Below are 20,442 nucleotides of genomic sequence, written 5' to 3' on the forward strand. Positions count from 1 at the left end.
GTCATTGATTTCTCTGTTTTTTTTAAAAGTCACGATAAACTTCAAGCTGGGGTTAAGTGGACTTCCAGCCTGATCCCTGAAGACACTTTTAATAGTGTGAAGAAGCCGCACTTTATCACAGCTGAAGGGCATTTCTGTTGTCAATTACAATGAACACGAGAACCACAAACAGAGAAACCAAGATCAACAAATACCTTTCACAAACCATGAACAATGTCACTCTTTCTGAGGCATTTTAAACCCGAGTGCAGGGAGGTTCTGGTTTCCATTGCTTGTTCGTTACTGATTTAGCCAACATGAAATGGAAACCATTATCCTATTGAATGTAAATGGTGTCACTCGCTGTGTGCCAGCATCAAACCAGCATTTTTCAGTGTTACTGTAGAGACGTCTTAAATTAAACCCAGCACAGACAGCCACAGTGGTGGGAATGTAAAGTGCAATCTGTGCCAAGTCACTGAATTATTATCTGAGCTCAAAACCCTAAATAATGGCAGCCTGAAAAGATCTGGCAGATTAATTCAGTCTTTAAAGACGGCGGTTTCCGTAGGAAACCAAATGCATGCAAAGTGGGCGGAAATGAGCAGACACAACCATGACATTAAATGTTTCAGGGCACAACAATATGCAGATATAAAGTTTACAAAACCAAAAATAAAGTCAATATTAATATCCTGAAAACTATACAGGTTATGATGCCGGTAAGAATACAAACATTTCAATAAGACTGCCTTGCAATTCTAAAAAATAAATTAACTTCACACACATCTGTACCGCATGTACAAATTTACCAGTGTGGTCATTCACCAAAGTACGCATCATCAAATGTTTTCTGGGAGTTTAAAATAAGTATTTTTGATCAGGATTTTTTAAAGTGTTGCTCAGGTTGATCCAAATGGTTTCTCAGTCACTATCTTCCTTGTCACAACCGAGATGACTGTGATCATTCAGTCATGACTATTTCAGGTTACAAAGAAATGCTTCAGTATCTAAGTAGCATCGCTGCCTTCATATTTGCCATATAGCCTTTAAATATGTAAATACTGCCCAAGAACATGGTTCCAAACACCTTAGAGGAAGATTAAAAAAATAAATAAATAAAAAAGCTCTTAGTGAATTGTATGGCAAATACAAATAAACACTAATTCCTTTGTCATCCTATATGTCTGACAAGACATGAGGACATACAGTAGGCTGTGATAAGAGGCTAAATTATATTATCCTGCTGCCCATGTACAGTGCAAATGTTTTAAGTATGTGATTAAGCAGTAACATTTTTTTTTACTGTTTCCAGCTTGCAGTAAGCATCATGTCTTCCTCTCACACACATCTTTCCACAAATAAGACACACAACTCAGTGGAATTTAGGTATTCTTTGTAATTTTAATTCCCATAATTTAGTTTAAATGCAGACATTTCTTTCACTAAAATCTTAAATAAACATTACAGTACGATATATGCAAATCAGAAAAGCTTTAAGATTTCGTAGAAGCAGGCTACAGTTTCTTTTGATTTTTTATTCATTTATGTATTTATTTATTTTTTTTACTTTTGAAGGACTGGACAGTTAAATAGCAGTAAACAGTAAAAAGACAACACAGAGCCATAAAGCCTGCAGGCCAGCCAAGGAGCACATTCTATTACAAAACAGACCAGAAAACTAGAGACGGCACGCCACATCCAGATGAAGGTCTGAACTGATGCCCCTCCACCTCTGTGAGGTGGTGCTAGTTCCATACAAACAGGAGAGGGCGCTATTACACCAGGGTAGGTGGAGCTACACGACCACAGAGTGACAGCAATGTAGTTGCGCCTTCACATGAAACAGCTTGTATTGCACATTCAGGGAGGAAGAAATGGCACGTTCTGTTTCTCTAGTTTTTCCTCTACAAAAAGGTTACAAAACAGTTAGAATGCAATAGAAGCACAGTAACTCCCTCAATGGCAATTACACCATTCATTGATTTATACTGATAACTTGAAGCGGACTGGTCTAAAACGCTGTCCCTCTCTATGGGGAGGGAAAGTGTCAGACTCCACCATCTGGTGCCTGCGCTCAAACCCAATACATTTTTAAAAGATTCGATTTTATCTGCGCCATCCATGCATTGGCTTTCAGGATACAATGTGAAGTAGAACGTGTTTTATCTGTTACTGATAAGATAATTAGATTAATTAGGTGTGACTCGTTTAAAGGCCCAAAAACCTGTTTTATCAATCAGCTTCTGGTAAATGATTGTTTCCTACATAAAGACCGTTCTGTTTATTTCACATGAGAGATTTTGGCATTTCTTTTTGTCTGTGCTTTCCACACCTGTTTGAAGTGGGTGTGGCTTTGCTGGAAAAAGGTGATGTTACATATTTCTGTGCACCAATCAGAGTTAAGCAACAGTTGAATCAACAGGTGATGGCAGTTACAGGGTTGTTAGCTTAAGTCTGATCAAACCCCACCCACACAGCTCTGATGAAACAGATTAACTGAGTTTGAGTGTTATTAAAAAATACCTACGGATGTCTTTTTTTCCTCCAAACCTTTCACTTTAATTGATGCTTTTTAGCTATTAATATTTAAGATTTATTACACAATTTGCAGCTAAGTTTTAAGGGGTTTTCATATATAGATGGCAATGCAACTTTAATATTTTCCATGTAGCACTGGTTGTTTTAAATACATGAATTTGAGCCACGATGTTTAACGCTGCCACCAGAGGACGAGTTTCGCTTTCTCTCCCCATCTTGAGCAGTGCATCCCTTTTGGCCTATCAGGACTGAGAATGCATGGAAAAACAAACAAACAAACAAACAAAAAATGACAGTGTGAGTTACAAGGGGGGTCTGCAGAGCATGGTGATCCAGCATACACCAGATATTGCCGCATGCTGGCCCAATCTTTATTGTTATCCACTCTTACTGTACTTTAGACCCTGCCCTCGGCCTGCACTTTCCTCTTATTTCACTGTGGTCGGGGCGTTTCTGGGTTGGAACCTTTGGGCAGTTGGTGTGCAGCCCCAAGCCAATAACAGTGCGCAGGCGAGGTCTGGAATTTTGAAAAAGGTAGTTAGCAGTTGCCAGACCGTGAACAGCATGCTTCCAAGAGGAAGCTACCACGACAGTGGACACAGAGCTGAAAACTGTTTGTTACAAACAGTAAGCAACACTTCCTGCAGTCGACCTGTAACTACACACAAGCATCAAACGTTCACCAGCTGTGTCGGATAATGCAGTTTGACGTTGAGTGGCTTGAGTTAAATCTACTACTACTCTAGATGAACATATGAGGATATTTTTTTATTATTTTAAACATGATTAAATAGTTTGTTAGTATTGAACAACAGCAGATACTACATGGTTTTAACTGAACTTATGGCTAAGAGTCGTGGTATCTCCAGTCGTTGAATGCAAACAAAATATTTTTCTCTTTAACTGACATGGTGCTCAAATATTACTGTCTAGTATAGCAATAGATGCCTATTGATATTAGAATATGAAAAAATAAGCATCAGATTTTTTTTTTATGACATGAAATGACCAAAAGGGTTCTCCATGTGGAACAGAAGCTAGTCTGTTAGCTTGTTGCTCTCTTTAAGATGGGAAGATGTACATTTTAGTGTGTAAATTCTTGAAATGTTTGTGACACTTTCCATCAGGGTACACTCAGGGGCTTTTCCTGCCCCAGCCTAGCGTCTGCTGCGACCAGAGCTGGGCTAATGCTAATGTTAATGTTAGCAAACTTTAGATAGATTTTGCTGTGTAACTGAACTATTACAGTATGCTTTAGCACATTTACTAGATCTCACAGTTGACACTGTGGCCACAGCGGCTGCTTTGAGATCGGCTCACTATGCTTTGGTACACAAGACTAAACCTCTCCTGCATTGTGAGATTTCGCTTTAAAACCGACTTCCTCCAGACACACTGACTGAACCAGAGTACAAAGAGAATTTGAACACACCAGCTGCGTGCAGCCCCCTGTGTAACACACAGCGTGTGAAAGAGTCGAAAGGTATGAGCTTCAAGAGTGGTTACCTGCCAAAACAAGGAAACAAATGTCCTCACAGTCCAGTTATCCATTACCAAGTTTAAGATTTTGCTTCAAGATTTTGCCTTCAGTGAGCAGTCATCCAGGTTTTAGCAAGATGCTGTCCTGCTCTCATAACTCATGATCAAAGCAGTAGGGAAACAAAATTACAAAGTGTTTTCATCTAAAATTCAAAAATAAAAATGGTAATTTAAAAATCTGATCTATTGGCAACCGACACGTCAGTCTACATGTTAGAAGAACACACTGGGCCTCAGAGGAGGTGTGGCACATGGCACCTTTGAGGCGAGACACCCTGTAATAAGATCATTTTTTTCAGTATCACTGTGATCTTATAACAACTAGTCCCTGTTTTTTCCAATTTCCCATCAGCCCCAACAGTGTGTCCTCCGAAGTGTCTGGAAGCTCGCCCAGGTTAAAACTCAGATATGGTAGAAAAATATATAGTCTTGATGAAATTTCTCTAGTCATTCTCTTCATTACTGAATTGCACCCATACATGTAGTGTTAATGCATTGTAGTAGCAGTGTAAAGTGACGGGGATCATGATTAGCATGACTACTACAACAAAAACAAGTCATTGCGCACGCTTGCTCTCGCTCTTTCTCTCTCTAGACACTTCAGGTTATTTGTTTTTTTTTTACTTGCACTTAAAAATTCATGGTTAATAGTTTGTCTTTCATTGGCATCATTAGGCAACAGTTATTTTTTTTTTCAGATACTCTACAATATGGTTACGATGTAAACACCACAGTACTTAATAATTTTACTGTATCTGCACAAAATAAAACACAATGTTACAAGGCAAGTGGCTACTTAAGCATAGATTTGTTCATGAGAAAAAAATGAAATTAGGAAACACACCACAAGAACAAAAAGAACTTGCAAGACCTGGCATCGAGTTTGTTCAAATAAAAAAGCTTTAGACTTTGTTCATCTACAGGTCGGGTGACCCCGTTAAAAAGCTGGTGATGATCAGTACTATCCCCCCCGACACCTTCTCATTCAAACATAATGATCCTTGTGATATTTCCTCGACTCCAGCGGCCTTAAAACCCCCGCTGGGCTTCCACTCAGCCATGACGCTGTGATATCTACCTGACCCTTAGCACTTACACTGAAGCAGTGGTGATCGATAGAGCAAATGCTGCTGCGCTTCAAACAACAACCAGCCCGTTTTGAGGAGCTACACGTGTGGCTGGGGTTGAATCCCCGTTCGTTCCACCTCTGCATAACTGGCTGAGTTATAATACAACAGTTAGTGTTTGATATGACACATAATCGCTCTCTGACACGACAAAGCTTCAACTTTTTGAGGCATCCAGAGAGCCGTACCTCATATTTATCACATGATGGCTATGAGATGAGGTTCAGGGCTATGGAAATGGGTAAAACTCTGGACTAAGACATGTAATCTGACCGGCGAACAGGGCACGAAATCTGAAATGACTCGAACATGGACAGTGTAGCGGTCAATCATTGGCAGGGAGCCTTCGATATGAGGAAATGACTCCAGTAACTGAGCTTCATGAATGAAAACAAAGGCATACTGATGAAGATATGTGAACATATTATGGGACCTTATCAGTGTGTTTTTGTCTCAGTTTTAGTGTTTTGGCTTCTGCTGCACCTAAACCTCACTCTACTTTAAATGTATTCAAAAGAGCGAACCTCCCTTGGACATCGCCGTATGAAACTCACCTAAACTTTTTCTCAAGGAGGAAGCCTTGAAAGAACTTTCTGCCAATACTGTTGAATTCGCTGATGCAATACAGTCTGAAGGAATGGAATATCGACAGGTTGGGTTCATCACTTTGAATTTAAATTTCCAATCAAATATATTCTGCCAAACTCCACAAAACAGCAGCTGTCAAGTGTGTGTGTTCATTGAGTGTGTGCTTGTACTCCGGGATGAAACATACTCTATTATATGACATCATGAAGAGGTGAAGAGCCCCCCCACCCCCTTACACTGTTAAAAACAAACCATGATCCCCCATCCCGCCCCCAAACTCTTGAAGGACAGTATTTACAGTACAAATTACAGTATAATACATCATTAAAAATATGAGATCCATCTCTAAAAACATACAGGAGCTCTTGACAAAAATCAACTCTTTAGCAAATCAGGTTTCTATGGTATCATGTGGAAAATAAAAAAGCAGAGTGACAGTCCCACCACCCCCTTTCCAATTGGCCCTAGTTGTACCTGGCTAGCATGTTTAAAGTGAGATGACAGGATGGGTTGGTTGACCACACGCACATCTTTTCTTATTTTTTTAACTTTAAAGCAAGCCGCAATACAACAAGTCACACTCAATCCAGTATAACAGTATGTACAGGGTTTTTTCTGGCATTTTGGAACAATAATAATAAGCACTTGACCAACTATGCTGCCTGGGATTGCAGGCAGAATGATACAGGCATGTTTATCGGTTTAGGTGTGCAGAATTAACCGTTTGATTAAATCTTTTTTTAACTCATGATTTCTTCTTTTTTTTTTCATTAATGACGAGACAGAAACGACTGCCGCTGTCTCTCCAACAACCAGAATTCTTGTTAAGAGTAACTGGAAATTGCCCTATTATTGTCATATGTACAGCAGATTGAATGGTACGATGAACACGCCGGTTACACACTTTCTTATGCACCCGAAACGAGAATAAATAAAAACCGATCAGAAACTCAAATGAGTCAAAAAGATCTCTGGACTCGGAGCCAGGCAGCATATGAACCAACCCTCCTTACATCCACAGTACAACCAAGTCCATCTGTAAACCTCTCAACTCCCGTCACCCTTGCCCGTTTCCTTCTCTTCATTTCCTTCCCCTTTATCTGCAACCCCGACACTCGAGCTATGATTTTTACCCAAGTTTCCCTCTTTCTCTCTCTCTCTGACTCTCTTCTTCTTCGTCCTCTGTTCTCCCTCCCAGCCACGTGCCCTCACACGAAGGGCAGGATGCCGTAGACGAACAGGGCCATGATGGCAGCACTGAACAGGCCGGCCACAGGCACCGTGACAAACCACGCCAGGAAGATGTTCCTGAAGAGGCGCCAGTCCACCGCCTTCTGGGAGCGGATCCAACCCACGGCCACGACTGAGCCCACCTGGAGGCCGCAACCAGGAGGGGAGAGAGAAAACAATCAGCGGCAGCGCAGAACAAAAAGGTTTAATGTCAAAGACGCTGTGAAGAGCTGCAGGTGATTCAGGCTTTCCTAATGATGGTTTTCCAGAGCAACTGATCACTGGACCCCTGATGGAAAAGGGGGCTGCTGGAAGTGATACAGTATGTTTATGTTTTTTTTTTGGTACCCTCATCCACTGAAATAATCACATCCTATAAGTTGATCGTGAGTAATATGTGTAAAATGCATTGGAGTAAAACATACAATGATTTCCTTATTAGCATTAGCATCCCAACAGAAAAGCCTGTACTCAACCTTCAGCTCTTCAGGACCAGCTCAGTGCAAAACATCTGTGTTATAGTTAAAGCAAGCCAACTGTGAAAGTTATCACTACTTCAATTAAATTTTTGGGTGTGGACGTCTGATATCAGCAGTTCTGGTGAATCAAAAAATCACACCTTTACATCTAAAAAGAAGATATTTTTGAGTGTTTTGAGTTTACTCAGCTAGCATAATTATTTCTGCTAATGTCAGATGTCCACTAATGACCTCTTCTCTTACCTTTATTCAAGTAATCAGATCAGAAGGGTGGCGAAGACACAAGAAGAAGGACACAAACACATTTCAGACACCTCAGTATGTTTGAGTGACATGTGCAGTGACTGGTTTCAGCTCTGTTTGTGACACTGCAGCTGGGCGGGAGTTAAACTGTGCCTGCTCTTATACGGCCTGAGAAACATGAGACGCCGCCTGTCATGCTCTCCACTAAATGCAAAAGGTCAGGTGAACGGAGACCAGTCGTGTTTGTAGTCGATAGGTCAGTGTTACTCAAAGATACACTGGTGCTGGACTGCACAAAAAACATCTTCAGGGAAGGAAACGTTGGTCAAGGAGGTTGACTTCTTCCCTTGTATACTAAAATGTCCCAGATTCTCCCTCATTTGGATAATAAGCATGACTTTGAGGTCATGTTTCAAAAGCCTGTGGAGAACGAAATCTAAACTTTGTGGTTAAGATGTCTGTTTACAGCCAATTGTACTATTTCAGGCATGCAGCAGCAAAGCCTGAACTCAGCATGACCTCAGTGTTTGTGCCGCCGATGACTGGCTGTAGAGCTTTTGAAACAACGAGTCATTGTACATAATCACACCACGGCGCCTTCCACACCAGGGCTGGGCATCAATTCAGTTTGATCTGAACAGCCAAACACATAAAGAAAATGGTCTTTCTGAGGTGAGACTAAACTAAATGGATGCCCATCACTGCTCATACACACTCATTCTCTCTCACAGCTGTCTGGGGGAGGTTTACAGGTGTTGTTGGCTTCTTTCTGAACTCCTCAGTGTCACTTTTAACCATGACTGAATTGAGAAAAAAAAACAGAAGATGAAAAGGCTCATTATCATCTTTAACTGATTTTGTCCAACAACGTCTATAGATCCCCACACACAACCACTTAATCAAATCAAATCACCACCACAATTATATACCTCTAACCATCAGTAGATTTAGCATTTTGGCATAGCAGTTGATTATCTGAGGTTTTAGGGAGGAGAAAGGGTATTTGGAGGTGAGAAATGAAAGTAAGGTATGGGTGGCGATGTTGATGTTCAGACAAATTGATCATCAGCAATTAAATACCAGTTTTGACTCTTGTGCAGTTTCCCTTCAGTGGCCATTTAGTATTTATCTAAATCATACACACCGTTGTTCTGCAAGTTACTTTTATGTCTTCATAGATGCAGTTCTTATACAGTACTGTTTGTTTTGAGTTGTGTCGCTGACATGATTTAACAGACAGGCTGCCGATTTGACCAATGAGATGATCAAGACCGCTCTCATGTCTGTCTTAGAAAGCTACAGCCAGCAGCCAGTTAGCTTAGCTTAGCATAAACACTGTAAATAGGGGAAATCTGCCCACCAGCACCTCTAAAGCTAACTAACATGTTATATCTTATTAGTTTGTACAAAAACAAGTGCAACAATGGCACTTTGTTGTTTTACAGTGGTCATGTGCTACACTATTATTTATTTTATATTTGGATTTAACAAAACAGATGTAACATGCTAAGTAGCTAGTCATTTCCCCCGTTTCCAGTCTTTGTGCAAAGCTAAGCTAACTGTCTCCTGTATCTTCATATCTAACAGACAGACGTGAGAGTGGTATAGAGCACTGCCAGGAATAAAATAAGCATATTTACTAAATGTTGAACTATTCCCTGAAATATCTTCGTTGATTTTGTCGTAACGCAAGCTCAAATCTGACCTTTCCTTGATTAAAGTTCTGTTCCATCAAATAAATCTAACCACAGAAAAATGTGACATTTCAGGTCTAATTAAGAAAAGATAATGTAAACAAGTAGATCAAAAAACCCAACTGAAAATATCAGATGAGATCTCTAAATAATGCACCCTCAAGTGTCTGTTTTCAAAAAGCACAGTTCAGCCGCTACACCTGTTCTATGATTAATTAGCATCAAAATGTTCATACAAAGGTCTCCTTAAAGGCAAACTTGGAGGGTTTGCTGCTGGAGGAAAACTGCAGAAGATGTCAAAACAGCAACTTCAGGAGTTGTGATTGGTTTTGACAATTGACAGCTACAGGTGAAGCGATGAAGTGGAGCTCTGACAGCTCTCTAGCACGGCTTCACGACCAATGACTCCAATACCTTGCAGTGGGTGGAGCTTATTGGGATGCCCACATTTGATGCAACAAGCACTGTTAGCGCACTCATTACTTCAATGCAAAATCCGCTGTGAAGACAGATGAGTGGAGAGACAGAGAAAGATGGAGAGGGAGGTAAAAAAGTGGAAAACAAGTGACAGGTGAGGCCGGGGGAGGACGCTGGCGGGGGGTGAGGGAGTCTGCTTGCAGCCAAGCACAGGAGGGTGGAGGACCCACACACCAAACCATGCCAGTGCTGAAAGGGCAAAATGGAAGAGAGTTGGAGGGAATGACACAGAGGATGAGACACATTGATGGGCAGGGGGCAGGAGGGGGGTGGGGCTAGAGGGGTCCGCTACATCGTCCAGCCTTGATCCAGTGTTCCTGAAAAGAACAGGGGAGAGGGGCTGCACACTGCTGCCCAGGGCCATCTGCAGCGGGCTGGACATCATCTTATTGTTTTTGATGCGGTGAAACGTTTAGAGGGGATCAGATGAAGGGAATTAAAGGACAATTCTGGACTTATTTTACAGTAATGCTTCTGTACTCGCCAAGTTAACCGCTAAGATCTGGAAAAATAGTGACATTGCACAGGAAAGAGTCTGCATTAACCCAACTTAGTTTAATTTCCTCAATTCCTTTAAAGATATCAGATACATGAAGGCACTGTCCTTTACAGCCTTATTTTTCATTCATATTCCATTTTAACATATTTTCAGAGAATACAACAATATAACTGTAAATAAAACACAAAAGACACAAAGTCACTTTTCAGCCCTGAGTAGTGCCTGCAGATCTCCTAACAGGCTGTATACAGCCCGAATACAACCTCCAGCAGTGAGGCAGGACAAGATGAAAGTTGCCTAGGAGATGGAAACCATGGCAAAATAACTCCCCAAATCAATCAGTGCTGCTCGTAAAGCCTAATGCGGAATTTGGGAAGCTGTATGGTCAAAGGACACCATTCAGAGAGATTTGAGCGAAGGAATTGTAAAAGTAGGGGACAAAAATAGTATTTTGGAAAGTGGAAATTACTCACTGGCTTGTTCAACAACCCGCCTGACTGATGATGTATGACTGCGGTTTCATGCCTAGTCTGACTTTGTTGTAGCAATGTCGCCATGTTCCCAGATCTCAAGCAATTACTTTAGCTTGTACAAGGTTATCTTAACTGATAGAAATGATATTCAAAAGTAACAAATAAGAGTCAAGTTGTAATAAACTGGAACTATCTCCTTCTGCCACAAGCATCTGAACTTTGCTGTCTCTGAGGAAATGCATTTTATCAGGGCACCCTTGCAAGAGCAAGGAAAGTAGAGATATGCATTGCCTGGGAAGAACCTAGATAATCTGCACAAATCATCTGACTGCAAGACTGATGTGGACCAAAGTGGTGCGAGTATTTCCAGCCCGGTGCACTGGGAGGCAGTGTGAGCTGCTGTCCCCTGAAAATGCCTGTTGGGGAGGTGAGAGGCCAGGTGGAGGGGCCGCTCAGTCATACCTTGCAGTGTGTGGTACTGACAGGGATTCCGATATTGGAAGCCAACACGACTGTGAGTGCAGAAGCCAGTTCAATAGTGAATCCACTGTGGAGGAGGGAGGGAGGAGAGGGGAGGGGGAGTGGGGGCAAAGAGACATCCTTCATTGTAATGTGTGGGACGTGCTGCTGATGGCACGCTCTCACTGTATTCCAGCATCCACATGAACCATAGAACAACATTCAACAGCTCTTTAAAGTATAGTCAACACACAAGGAATAGACACATAATAATAATAAAAATACTACAGCATAACATAATAATCACACACTGTTCAAAACACACACACACACACAATAAAGACAGCATTTTTGTGTGTGTGTGTGTGTGTGTGTGTGTGTGTGTGTGTGTGTGTGTGTGTGTGTGTGTGTGTGTGTGTGTGTGTGTGTGTGTGTGTGTGTGTGTCTGTGTGTGTCTGTTTCTGTATTGCCTCGTGCAGACTGGGAGGCACTTCATCTGAAGACGTGTCCCGTTTCCAGAACATTATTCACACTGACACCAGACCAGTTGGCACACTGGAAGAGAAATTCATTAAAGAGAAAATCTTTTGGCCATTTTTGCGTGGGATGGAAAAGTAGGGACTGGAATTAAGTAATAAAAACAGGAGCAAGAGAGAGATGAGGAGAAAGTGGATGAGTGAGAAAGCAACTTGAAGCTGAACCATTAGCTGCTGCTTCTTTCATAGCAAATTCTAAATAAAAAACAGCTGCCAATACAACTCTCACTGAGCGCTGAGGTGAAGCTCTGGAGACAGACGCTGCTGAATTTTAATTGGTCAAATCTGCAACATATCACCCCAGTCAGTGTTGTGGCGCTCAGGAACAGCAACGGCCAGTGTCTTTCACAGCAGTGTTCTGATGGTTTACCGATCTTGAACATAACATGCTGAAGGCTGCGTACGTGTGTAGGTGACCAATGACAGCTGCTGTCTGGCATGTAAAAGACATTTTCAAAAGATGTCCAACATCTCTGATGTTTGTCGTGCATTCGACATGACTCTGACCATAACTTAGTTCCATTCAGGTGTCTCAGTGAGCCATGGCAGTGTGACACTAAGCCGACATGCACAACACCACAAACACCAGGAGCCTGTTTAGTCATTTTATCATTAACACATGTGCTTTTCCTGCTGCAACATATTTTCACTGCTGTGATACACCACAGTGTTCACTGTGCCTGCTCAAACATATGCCCAGCCACAAACTATAGACACAACTGTGCCTACGCACGCACGCACGCACGCACGCACGCACGCACGCACGCACGCACGCACGCACGCACGCACGCACGCACGCACGCACGCACGCACACACACACACACACACACACACACACACACACACACACTTCCGTGTCCTTGCCCCCAAACAAACTTCTTTGTCAGGTTGATGCATGGAAACAGACACTGGAGGAAAGAGAGCCTTTAGAACAGTGAACCAGAGCAAATTTGTCTTTGAGTGCTGGCAAAAGACTAAGCTGCTGATGGAAAGAGGGAGATTAAGAAAGAAAAAAAGAAGGCACACTGAGAGGGGGGCCCAAAAAAAGAGAAGAAATGAAGAGAGAGGGAAAATAATAAGATGGTGTGAGCGTGAGAACAATTGTGGCACTTAAGGGAAGAGAGAAAGATTTAGAGGTGAGACGCGCGATAAAAAACAAGACAGAAATGCAGCAAGGAGATGAAATTGGGAAGGAATGAACAAAGAGAAGAAGAAGAGGGTTAACCGCAAAAATAGATTTAAAAGGAGAGGGCAAGGAAGGAAAATGAAAAAAAAAAAAAAAAAAGGAGGACAGACAGAAAAAGAAAAGTGCAAAGAGAAGGAGTCAGGCTGGCGTCCCTCCCTGTGGTTGGAGAAGAGAGGCCAGGGTTCCCACTGTGGCTCTGCCCCTCCCTCACTCCTCCTGCTCTACTTCTCTTCATCCAGAATGCCAAATAACTTCCTGAAACCCTGTGTGATGTTCCTGCTGGGCAACAGTGTGTGTGTATACACACACACACACACACACACACACACACACACACACACACACACACACACACACACACACACACACACACACACACACACACACACACACACACACACACACACACACACACTCTCCAATAAATTACTGGAACAATTAGACCTTGTTACGTATGCGTGCACGCATACATACAGTACTTTCACTGCAGAACGATCTGCAGGCACTGAATTCTTTAAGCTGACACTGTACACACAAACATCCCTGAGGTGTGTGTGTACACACACACACAAACACACACACACACACTGTTCAGCTACTGTGTGGGAAGATGGGATGACAGCAAGAGGGAGATTGATCTCAAGGACAGCAGAGCAGCAGTCAGTGGTTAAGGATGCGTGATGTCCGCTGCTTAGAGTGTGGGACGAAGGGAGGCCTGGGGCTTTATGTGCCATGGTCCAAAAGACTACTTATTTATTCATAATTATTATGTAATAAGTCAGAGGGCAGAAGGAAAATAGTGTATCATTCCCACATTTCCCGTGAACACAATCAGAACAGTGAAGAATCTCTTCTAGCAAAGTTTAAACTGGACTCTGATCATTGTCAAAATGTTTCATTGCACTGTGCAATACAGAGATCGTGTTAATAGTTTGCACGTTTTTTAAAAGGACAAAATATATCCTTTCATGTTTGTGTTGGATTTTATCTCAAATTAAATGTATTCAAATACACAGATCTCACATGAACTCCCAGTCAGACGTTTGGACACACCCGATCATTCAGTGGTTTTTCTTTATTCTTAACTATTTTTCTACATCGTACATTAGCACTGAAGACATCCAAACTATGAAATAACACATATGGAATCGAAAAAGCGTAAACAAAGCAACTCTTTGCTTTGATCGCACTTGCAAACACCATGAAATGCTCTGATGAAACTGGCTCTCACAAGGACAGCCCCAGAGGAAGACAAAGAGTTACCTCTGCTGCAGAGGATAAGTTCATTACAGTTAGCAGCCTCTGTATTCGCCAATTAAAGACACCTCAGGTTACAGCCCACGTAAATGCTTCACAGAGCTGCAGTAGCAAACACATCTGAAAAGCAACTGCTCAGAGGACATTGTGTGAATTAGTCCTTCATGGTCGAACTGCTGCAAAGAAACCACTGCTGAGAGAAGGCCAACTGTGTGCAAAGCTGTCATCAAAGCAAAAGGAGGCTATTGTGAAGAATCGAGTACAAAATATAAAGCAGTTGGCTTTGTTTACACTTATTTGCACTGTACAACTCCATATGTTTTATGTCATACTTGTGATGTCTTCAGTTATTGATTGACAATGTAGATTCCAGACTTTTTACTGGTACTGTGAATGCCTTTACAAATGCGACCAACCTAGAAAATGCAGCATTGTAAAAATGTTTTTGCCTGCAGTGGCAGCTTTGTTTGGGGAGTGGAGATTGGTTTCAGTGCATGCTCGAGATAAACACTCTTGATTTGTCAGACAAGTTTTACTGTACCTGTGAATAGGGAGCACTTGAGGCAACAGAGCACTGTAACCATGACTGTGCTGCCTCAGGATTCTGCATTTCACCGTCAGTTGAATTGCTTGTTCAGTAACATTTTCAGCCTTGTTAAAGATGTGAGTGTGTGTGTGTGTGTGTGTGTGTGTGTGTGTGTGTGTGTGTGTGTGTGTGTTCAAACAGCTGTGTGCACATAAAACTTACCAAGGAAGCTGTCGCACCCGACGGATGTGTGTGCGTCAGCCTGTCGAGGCTTTTTGGACCAAATGAAATCAAGCATGTTGGAAAGTTCACCTCTGCTACAAACAGTCGTTCTCTCTCTGTCTCACACATTTCCAGACATACACACACACGTACACACACATGTATTTCTTCTTCACTCTCCCCCCGTGTGGTGGCTTTCTCACCTTGAGGGGGTGATGGGAGTCAGGTCTTTCCCCATGGTCTGGATGACGCGGCGGCCCCACACCCACAGGCCGGCACAGATGCCTACACCACCGTAAAACAGCAGCCAGACGGGAGTGGCAGCATCCTGCATCACGCCGCCCTGGTCATAGATCATCCATAGCGCCACCAGGGGCCCGATGGCATTACTGCAAAGGGGAGGAGATAATATTCTCACTGCTTTAAGACAGCAAAGTAAAGAGGATTTCTCTATTTGCTGTTGCAGAAATATTACTTGTATGTAATTTTATAAGGTAAAAAGCTTCAGGAATAACAAACTATATGACCAAATACTCCAGAAATGTCATTTTACAGGAGCGCTGGCTACTACTGTATATGAGATGTTGTACGTCCTGTAAGCAGCAGGAGGCAGCACCTGACATCGTTTCCTCCGTGGGCGAAGGAGCCGAAGCAGGCGGTGAGGATCTGCAGAAAGTGGAACAGCAGGAACACCTCAGACTTATCCTTCTCCTCGTGGTCCTCCTCAGCCAAGTCATCCAGAGGCACTGGAGCTGGAGCCCCTTCTTCCTCCACCCCCTCCAGCTCTGTGGCCAGCTTCATCTCCACCCCGCCCTCCTCCGCCTCAATCTCAGCCTCCGCCACGGCGTTACAGTACGATGAGTAGCTGTCGTAGCGTACCCTCTTCTTGGAGTAGGACACGCTGTTGCTCCTGCCGCCTCCCTCTCCCACCAGCTTTTCGCTGTCCTCGCGTGATTCTGTGCGGATGAGCGGCTGGACGGGCATGCCGCATATAGCTGCTGTGTAGCAGGTGTAGCTGTTGTTGCGGCGCAGCAGGCGGTAGTTGTTGTCAGCCGGGCCAGCGTTGGAGCCTGAGCGGTCGCTGTCATCCATGCGGCCCAGGTGGATTTTGTGAAGCAGGTCTTTATAGAGACCGGAGTCCTTGTGCACGGTGTGGTACACCTGGCCATCGCTGCGCATGTGGCCATCGAAGCTGAAGCTGCCATTAGAGACGGGTGACTTGAGGCAGCCGTTGGTCATCGAGTGGGTTCGGCCTGCAGGAGAGAAAACGATGGAGTGAGTGTGGATAATATAATTTGCCTTTTACGCAGTTTTCTTTTTGTGAGGGAAATATGTTCTTTAAATATATACGATCCCCATTAATTGTTTTTCATAATCTGAGCTCAGCAGCTGGTGACACTTTGCACAGGAACTCAGTCAATTAAGGGAACTTGGGATCCGAGTACCATTTTGCATCTTAACACAATACAAGTTTGCTTTTGGCCCGTTGCCCACCATTAAGTTTCTGTTTTGTGGTAACAGTAATATTCCAGTTTTACCATACACCCTGCCGTTTGGCAGGACTGTGCCTCCATTAGCCAGGTTGGTGAGCTCTCCACTGGAGTCGCGGGTGCTCCGTTCACTGCTGCCCCCCGTGAGTGGCAGTACAGCCTCATCTGTGCCCTTGGCCCCTGGTAGCTCCTTAAAGACTGGACTCTCCTCCTCCTCTTCAGGGATTTTGTCCAGGCTCTCATCAGAGATCCGGGACAGAGCCTGCTCCTTCTTTAGACGACCTGGAGGAAATCAAGCCATGGAAGGTTTATCTAAGAGCATCCTGAGAAGACAAAATATCACCTACGGATAAACATTTGAGTCCTCTTAACATGCTAACACGAATACTAATTATGAGGAAAATACCACAACTGTATGTGTTTACATGACAGGTTTATTTCTAATATGTCTCATATCTAATATTTACAGAATAACAAATTCCGGCAGAAATGACTGAGATTTTACTTAAACATTTTCTGGATGACTTCCAATTGGGGCAAGTTGACAAAATGATACTTTTTTTTTTTTTTTTTTTTTTAAAGGATGTTTTTGTATAATAGTTACTCTGCACTAATAAAAATATCAATCACTCAGAAAAAGCCTCATTTCAAGTCAGAAAAAGAGAAAACTATGCAGCAACCTTTCACAAACACAAGGAAAGCCATCAGCTGATCCAAACTAATCCCACTGCTGATAGACTTCATGCCCCCATACTCCTCAAAATACCCTCAGTACAAACACATAAACTCAGCCATCACCTGTTTCATTTTGACGGATGCTGTAATATCCAGATTAGTCGCGATAATAACACGTATAAGCCTCACAGGCATTCAGAGGTCGGGTTAAGTCGGCCTCACTTGTGTGCCGCATTGAGGGAAAGTTTCGAGAACATAATCGTTCTATTTTAAGCCTCAACATGGACATTTATGCTTCAATGACACCTCTTCTTCTTTTTCATATTAACTGTAATTTTTATTTTCACACCTGTACGAAGGCATTTATCAGGTCTGTCACTCTGTAAATAGCACTGGCACCTCAGACTTCAGAGTCTGTAGCTTTGGATTGCTGCAATAAACAGAACTTATTTATCCTGCATGACGCTAAGTTCAATTTAACAGACAGACTGCTTTGCATTTGTCCACTGCTCTCTCAGATATTCCACCTACTGCTCTTTCTCCTGTTTTATTTGATACGCCATGTGTTTTATAGCGTTGTTTGCTTTGCTGCAGGCTGATTTTCCCATTAGTGAAACAATCCCTAACCTCGATGTGAAAGCCTTCTACACTGTAGGCTATGATCTCAACCCTCTGCATATGACTAAACAGCAATACTCCCTAAAAAAGGGTACTACACAGAGTTCACAAGGTTTTTTTTGGTGGCTTTAGTGGCTCTGGCAGAGGCCAACGTGAAAACACATCCGCTGGCATCTCTTGTTTTGTGTCCGAGCACAGAGTGTGCAAGCAGAGGCTGCAGCGCTGTTGTGTTAGACCCGGGTCAGAGCGCTGGGCTTTCACATGGCGTGAGAAAGACTGGACACAAACACACACAGACAAAAACACACATGGATACCTACTTGCTATTTTCCTCCTCATCCAGGGACAGACAAATATCCAGACTAGAGCTGCACAGACCAGCGACTCGGCTAAAGTGATGAGAAAGATGGCCCACACCGGTAGCATCTCTAACCCGAGCACTGCAATTAATGAACACACACACAAGTATAAAAAAAATAACCCCTTGCAAGGAGTTTCAAAGTATTATAATCTACTTGTACTCTTGTCACACCTTCAAAAGGAATTTTTAGCAAGCAAACGACTCTGGCACCATCACCCGCTCAGACTGAGATGATAATTTGATCATACATTGGTGTCAGACTAAATAAACACACCCATTTCTCAGCACTTACATGGGGCTCCAGTGTACAAGATGGAGAATGTGTTGATCCCAATTGTGGACGCATAGAAGAGGGGCAGCGCTCGCAGGCCATTAGGGACAGAATCATCCTGTGTAGAAATCACACACACACACACACACACACACACACACACACACACACACACACACACACACACACACACACACACACACACACACACACACACACACACACACACACACACACACACACACACACACACACACACACACACACACACACACACACACACACACAGTTTTAGTACAGTTTCTCATATGATGATAAAAGAGCTCAAACCTAGCTCTTCATCACATGTCTTTGAGGAAGGCAGCGAGCAGTTAACTTCAGCACAACAGTGCACTTGATCAAAATCATGTGAGTGTTGAACGCTACATATGCTGACGTCTAATAAAATGACAGTTCCTCTCGAGGACAGACATTCAGCGCAGGTCAAAGGTGTGGAAATAGTGAAAACAGATGATGAGGTAAAACTATATATCCAACAATTCACTCTTGCACAAGGTGCAGTTTATGAGGAGGCTGATACGCAGAACGCCCTGACCTGTGAAGGTGAAAGTCTCACGGAGAAACTAAACCATTGTCTTGACTGTGCATCTTGGAAAAGCTACAAATCCAAACACAGCATACATGTAACAGAAAGACGACATATTCCAATTTAGCTGATGCAAGTAGCCTGCAAAGACAGAGGTGAACTCATTCTGAATGTGATCCAGCTAAACAGCAACTCCAGTCCAAATGACAAATCGTCCTATGACTCATTCATACATAATCCTGCAGTCGTGACCTTAGGATGATCCACAACACTTCTCTCTTCCTGGTCTGCCAGAGATTGCCTGTTACGTAACAACAGATCTGCGGGTGTTGCCAAATCAAATGGATTTTATCTGTGCTGACGTTCTTTGGACAGGTTTGCATGTACACGTCTGTGTCTAAACTCTACATGCTGACAGGTCAGCACTCCTGTGGTGTGATTTTAAGGTTTACAACCGAAATGTTTACAAGGTTAAACATGTTACTGAACTGGAAATACAATTAAGAACCTGTAAACTTGATGAGGAGGGACTGTCTTTAATGATGTGAGCCCACCTTGTTGAGGATGAAGTGTCTGATAAGCATGAAGAGGAGTCCAGACATGAGTCCAGAGAGCAAAGGGGAGATGAACCACGATGCCACTGCAGAGGGAGGACAATATATCATCAGAAGAGAGACAACAACACTCGCCAACAGAGTAAAACCAAACACTGATCCAGCATCATCAGGCAGCTATGACCGAGGCTTTCAGCTGTCTTTTAGTTCCTGTATTTTTTCCCAACAGGACTCATCTTCCATTCTTCATCAGTAACTTCCTACACATCTCAGAACAGTGGTGGAGGAAGTGCATTCAAATCACAAAAGCATGACCACCCAAATATACGGAAGAGTACCAAAACTACCATTTATCAAATCAATGTAGTGGAGTAAAAAGTATAATATTTGCCACTGAACTGTAGTTAAAAATAAGTAAAGTAGCCGAAAATAGAAATACTCAAGTACAAGTACCGATCAAAACTGTAACAGTACTTAGTTACTTTTCACCACTATCCCAGAATGACTTTCAACCCTTAAGGGACATGTGTGGACTTCTTAAATGAAGCTGTGGTTCATACATGCAGGTGGATAGTTTTCTCTATCTGAGATAAATTGAGTTTATTCTAAGTCTGTCTTGTGGCTGCATTGCATGCTGGTCTATTGAGACCCCTCATGGTGGAGAAATTGGTAACTCTGCCTCATCTAAAGCAGATTGCTCGCTGAGTAAAATGGTCAGGGAGTCATCCTCGCTGACAACATACTCTGATGATTACTGTGTGTTTTACAGAGCCGAAAAAAAACCTTCCTGAAGTCAAACTCCACTGAGCTGTACAGGAAGTATCTCAGTGT

The 20,442-nt window shown here is 42.8% G+C and overlaps 1 protein-coding gene across 5 annotated transcripts in view; it reads right to left on the minus strand.

Moving 5' to 3' along the window:
- Nucleotides 1–2,271: 2,271 nt before the first annotated feature.
- slc20a2 (solute carrier family 20 member 2) overlaps nt 2,272–20,442 on the minus strand; it is a 46,883-nt gene continuing 28,712 nt past the window's right edge. For 2 of the 5 annotated variants that reach the window (XM_070965347.1, XM_070965345.1), the window contains exons 4-11: nt 19,612–19,697; nt 18,493–18,589; nt 18,160–18,279; nt 16,595–16,828; nt 15,673–16,309; nt 15,260–15,445; nt 11,332–11,416; nt 4,682–7,147 (exon numbers count right to left, since the gene is read on the minus strand). In XM_070965347.1, the coding sequence (XP_070821448.1) occupies nt 6,983–7,147; nt 11,332–11,416; nt 15,260–15,445; nt 15,673–16,309; nt 16,595–16,828; nt 18,160–18,279; nt 18,493–18,589; nt 19,612–19,697 (1,610 nt within the window). In that variant the 3' untranslated portion in view covers nt 4,682–6,982. Of the gene's footprint in view, nt 7,148–9,834; nt 9,920–11,331; nt 11,417–15,259; nt 15,446–15,672; nt 16,310–16,594; nt 16,829–18,159; nt 18,280–18,492; nt 18,590–19,611; nt 19,698–20,442 lie in introns of all 5 variants that reach the window. The other 3 variants (XM_070965348.1, XM_070965349.1, XM_070965344.1) reach the window with 2 other exon arrangements.

This window comes from Chaetodon trifascialis, chromosome 6 (genome assembly GCF_039877785.1).
Source record: "Chaetodon trifascialis isolate fChaTrf1 chromosome 6, fChaTrf1.hap1, whole genome shotgun sequence".
NCBI lineage: Eukaryota > Metazoa > Chordata > Actinopteri > Chaetodontiformes > Chaetodontidae > Chaetodon > Chaetodon trifascialis.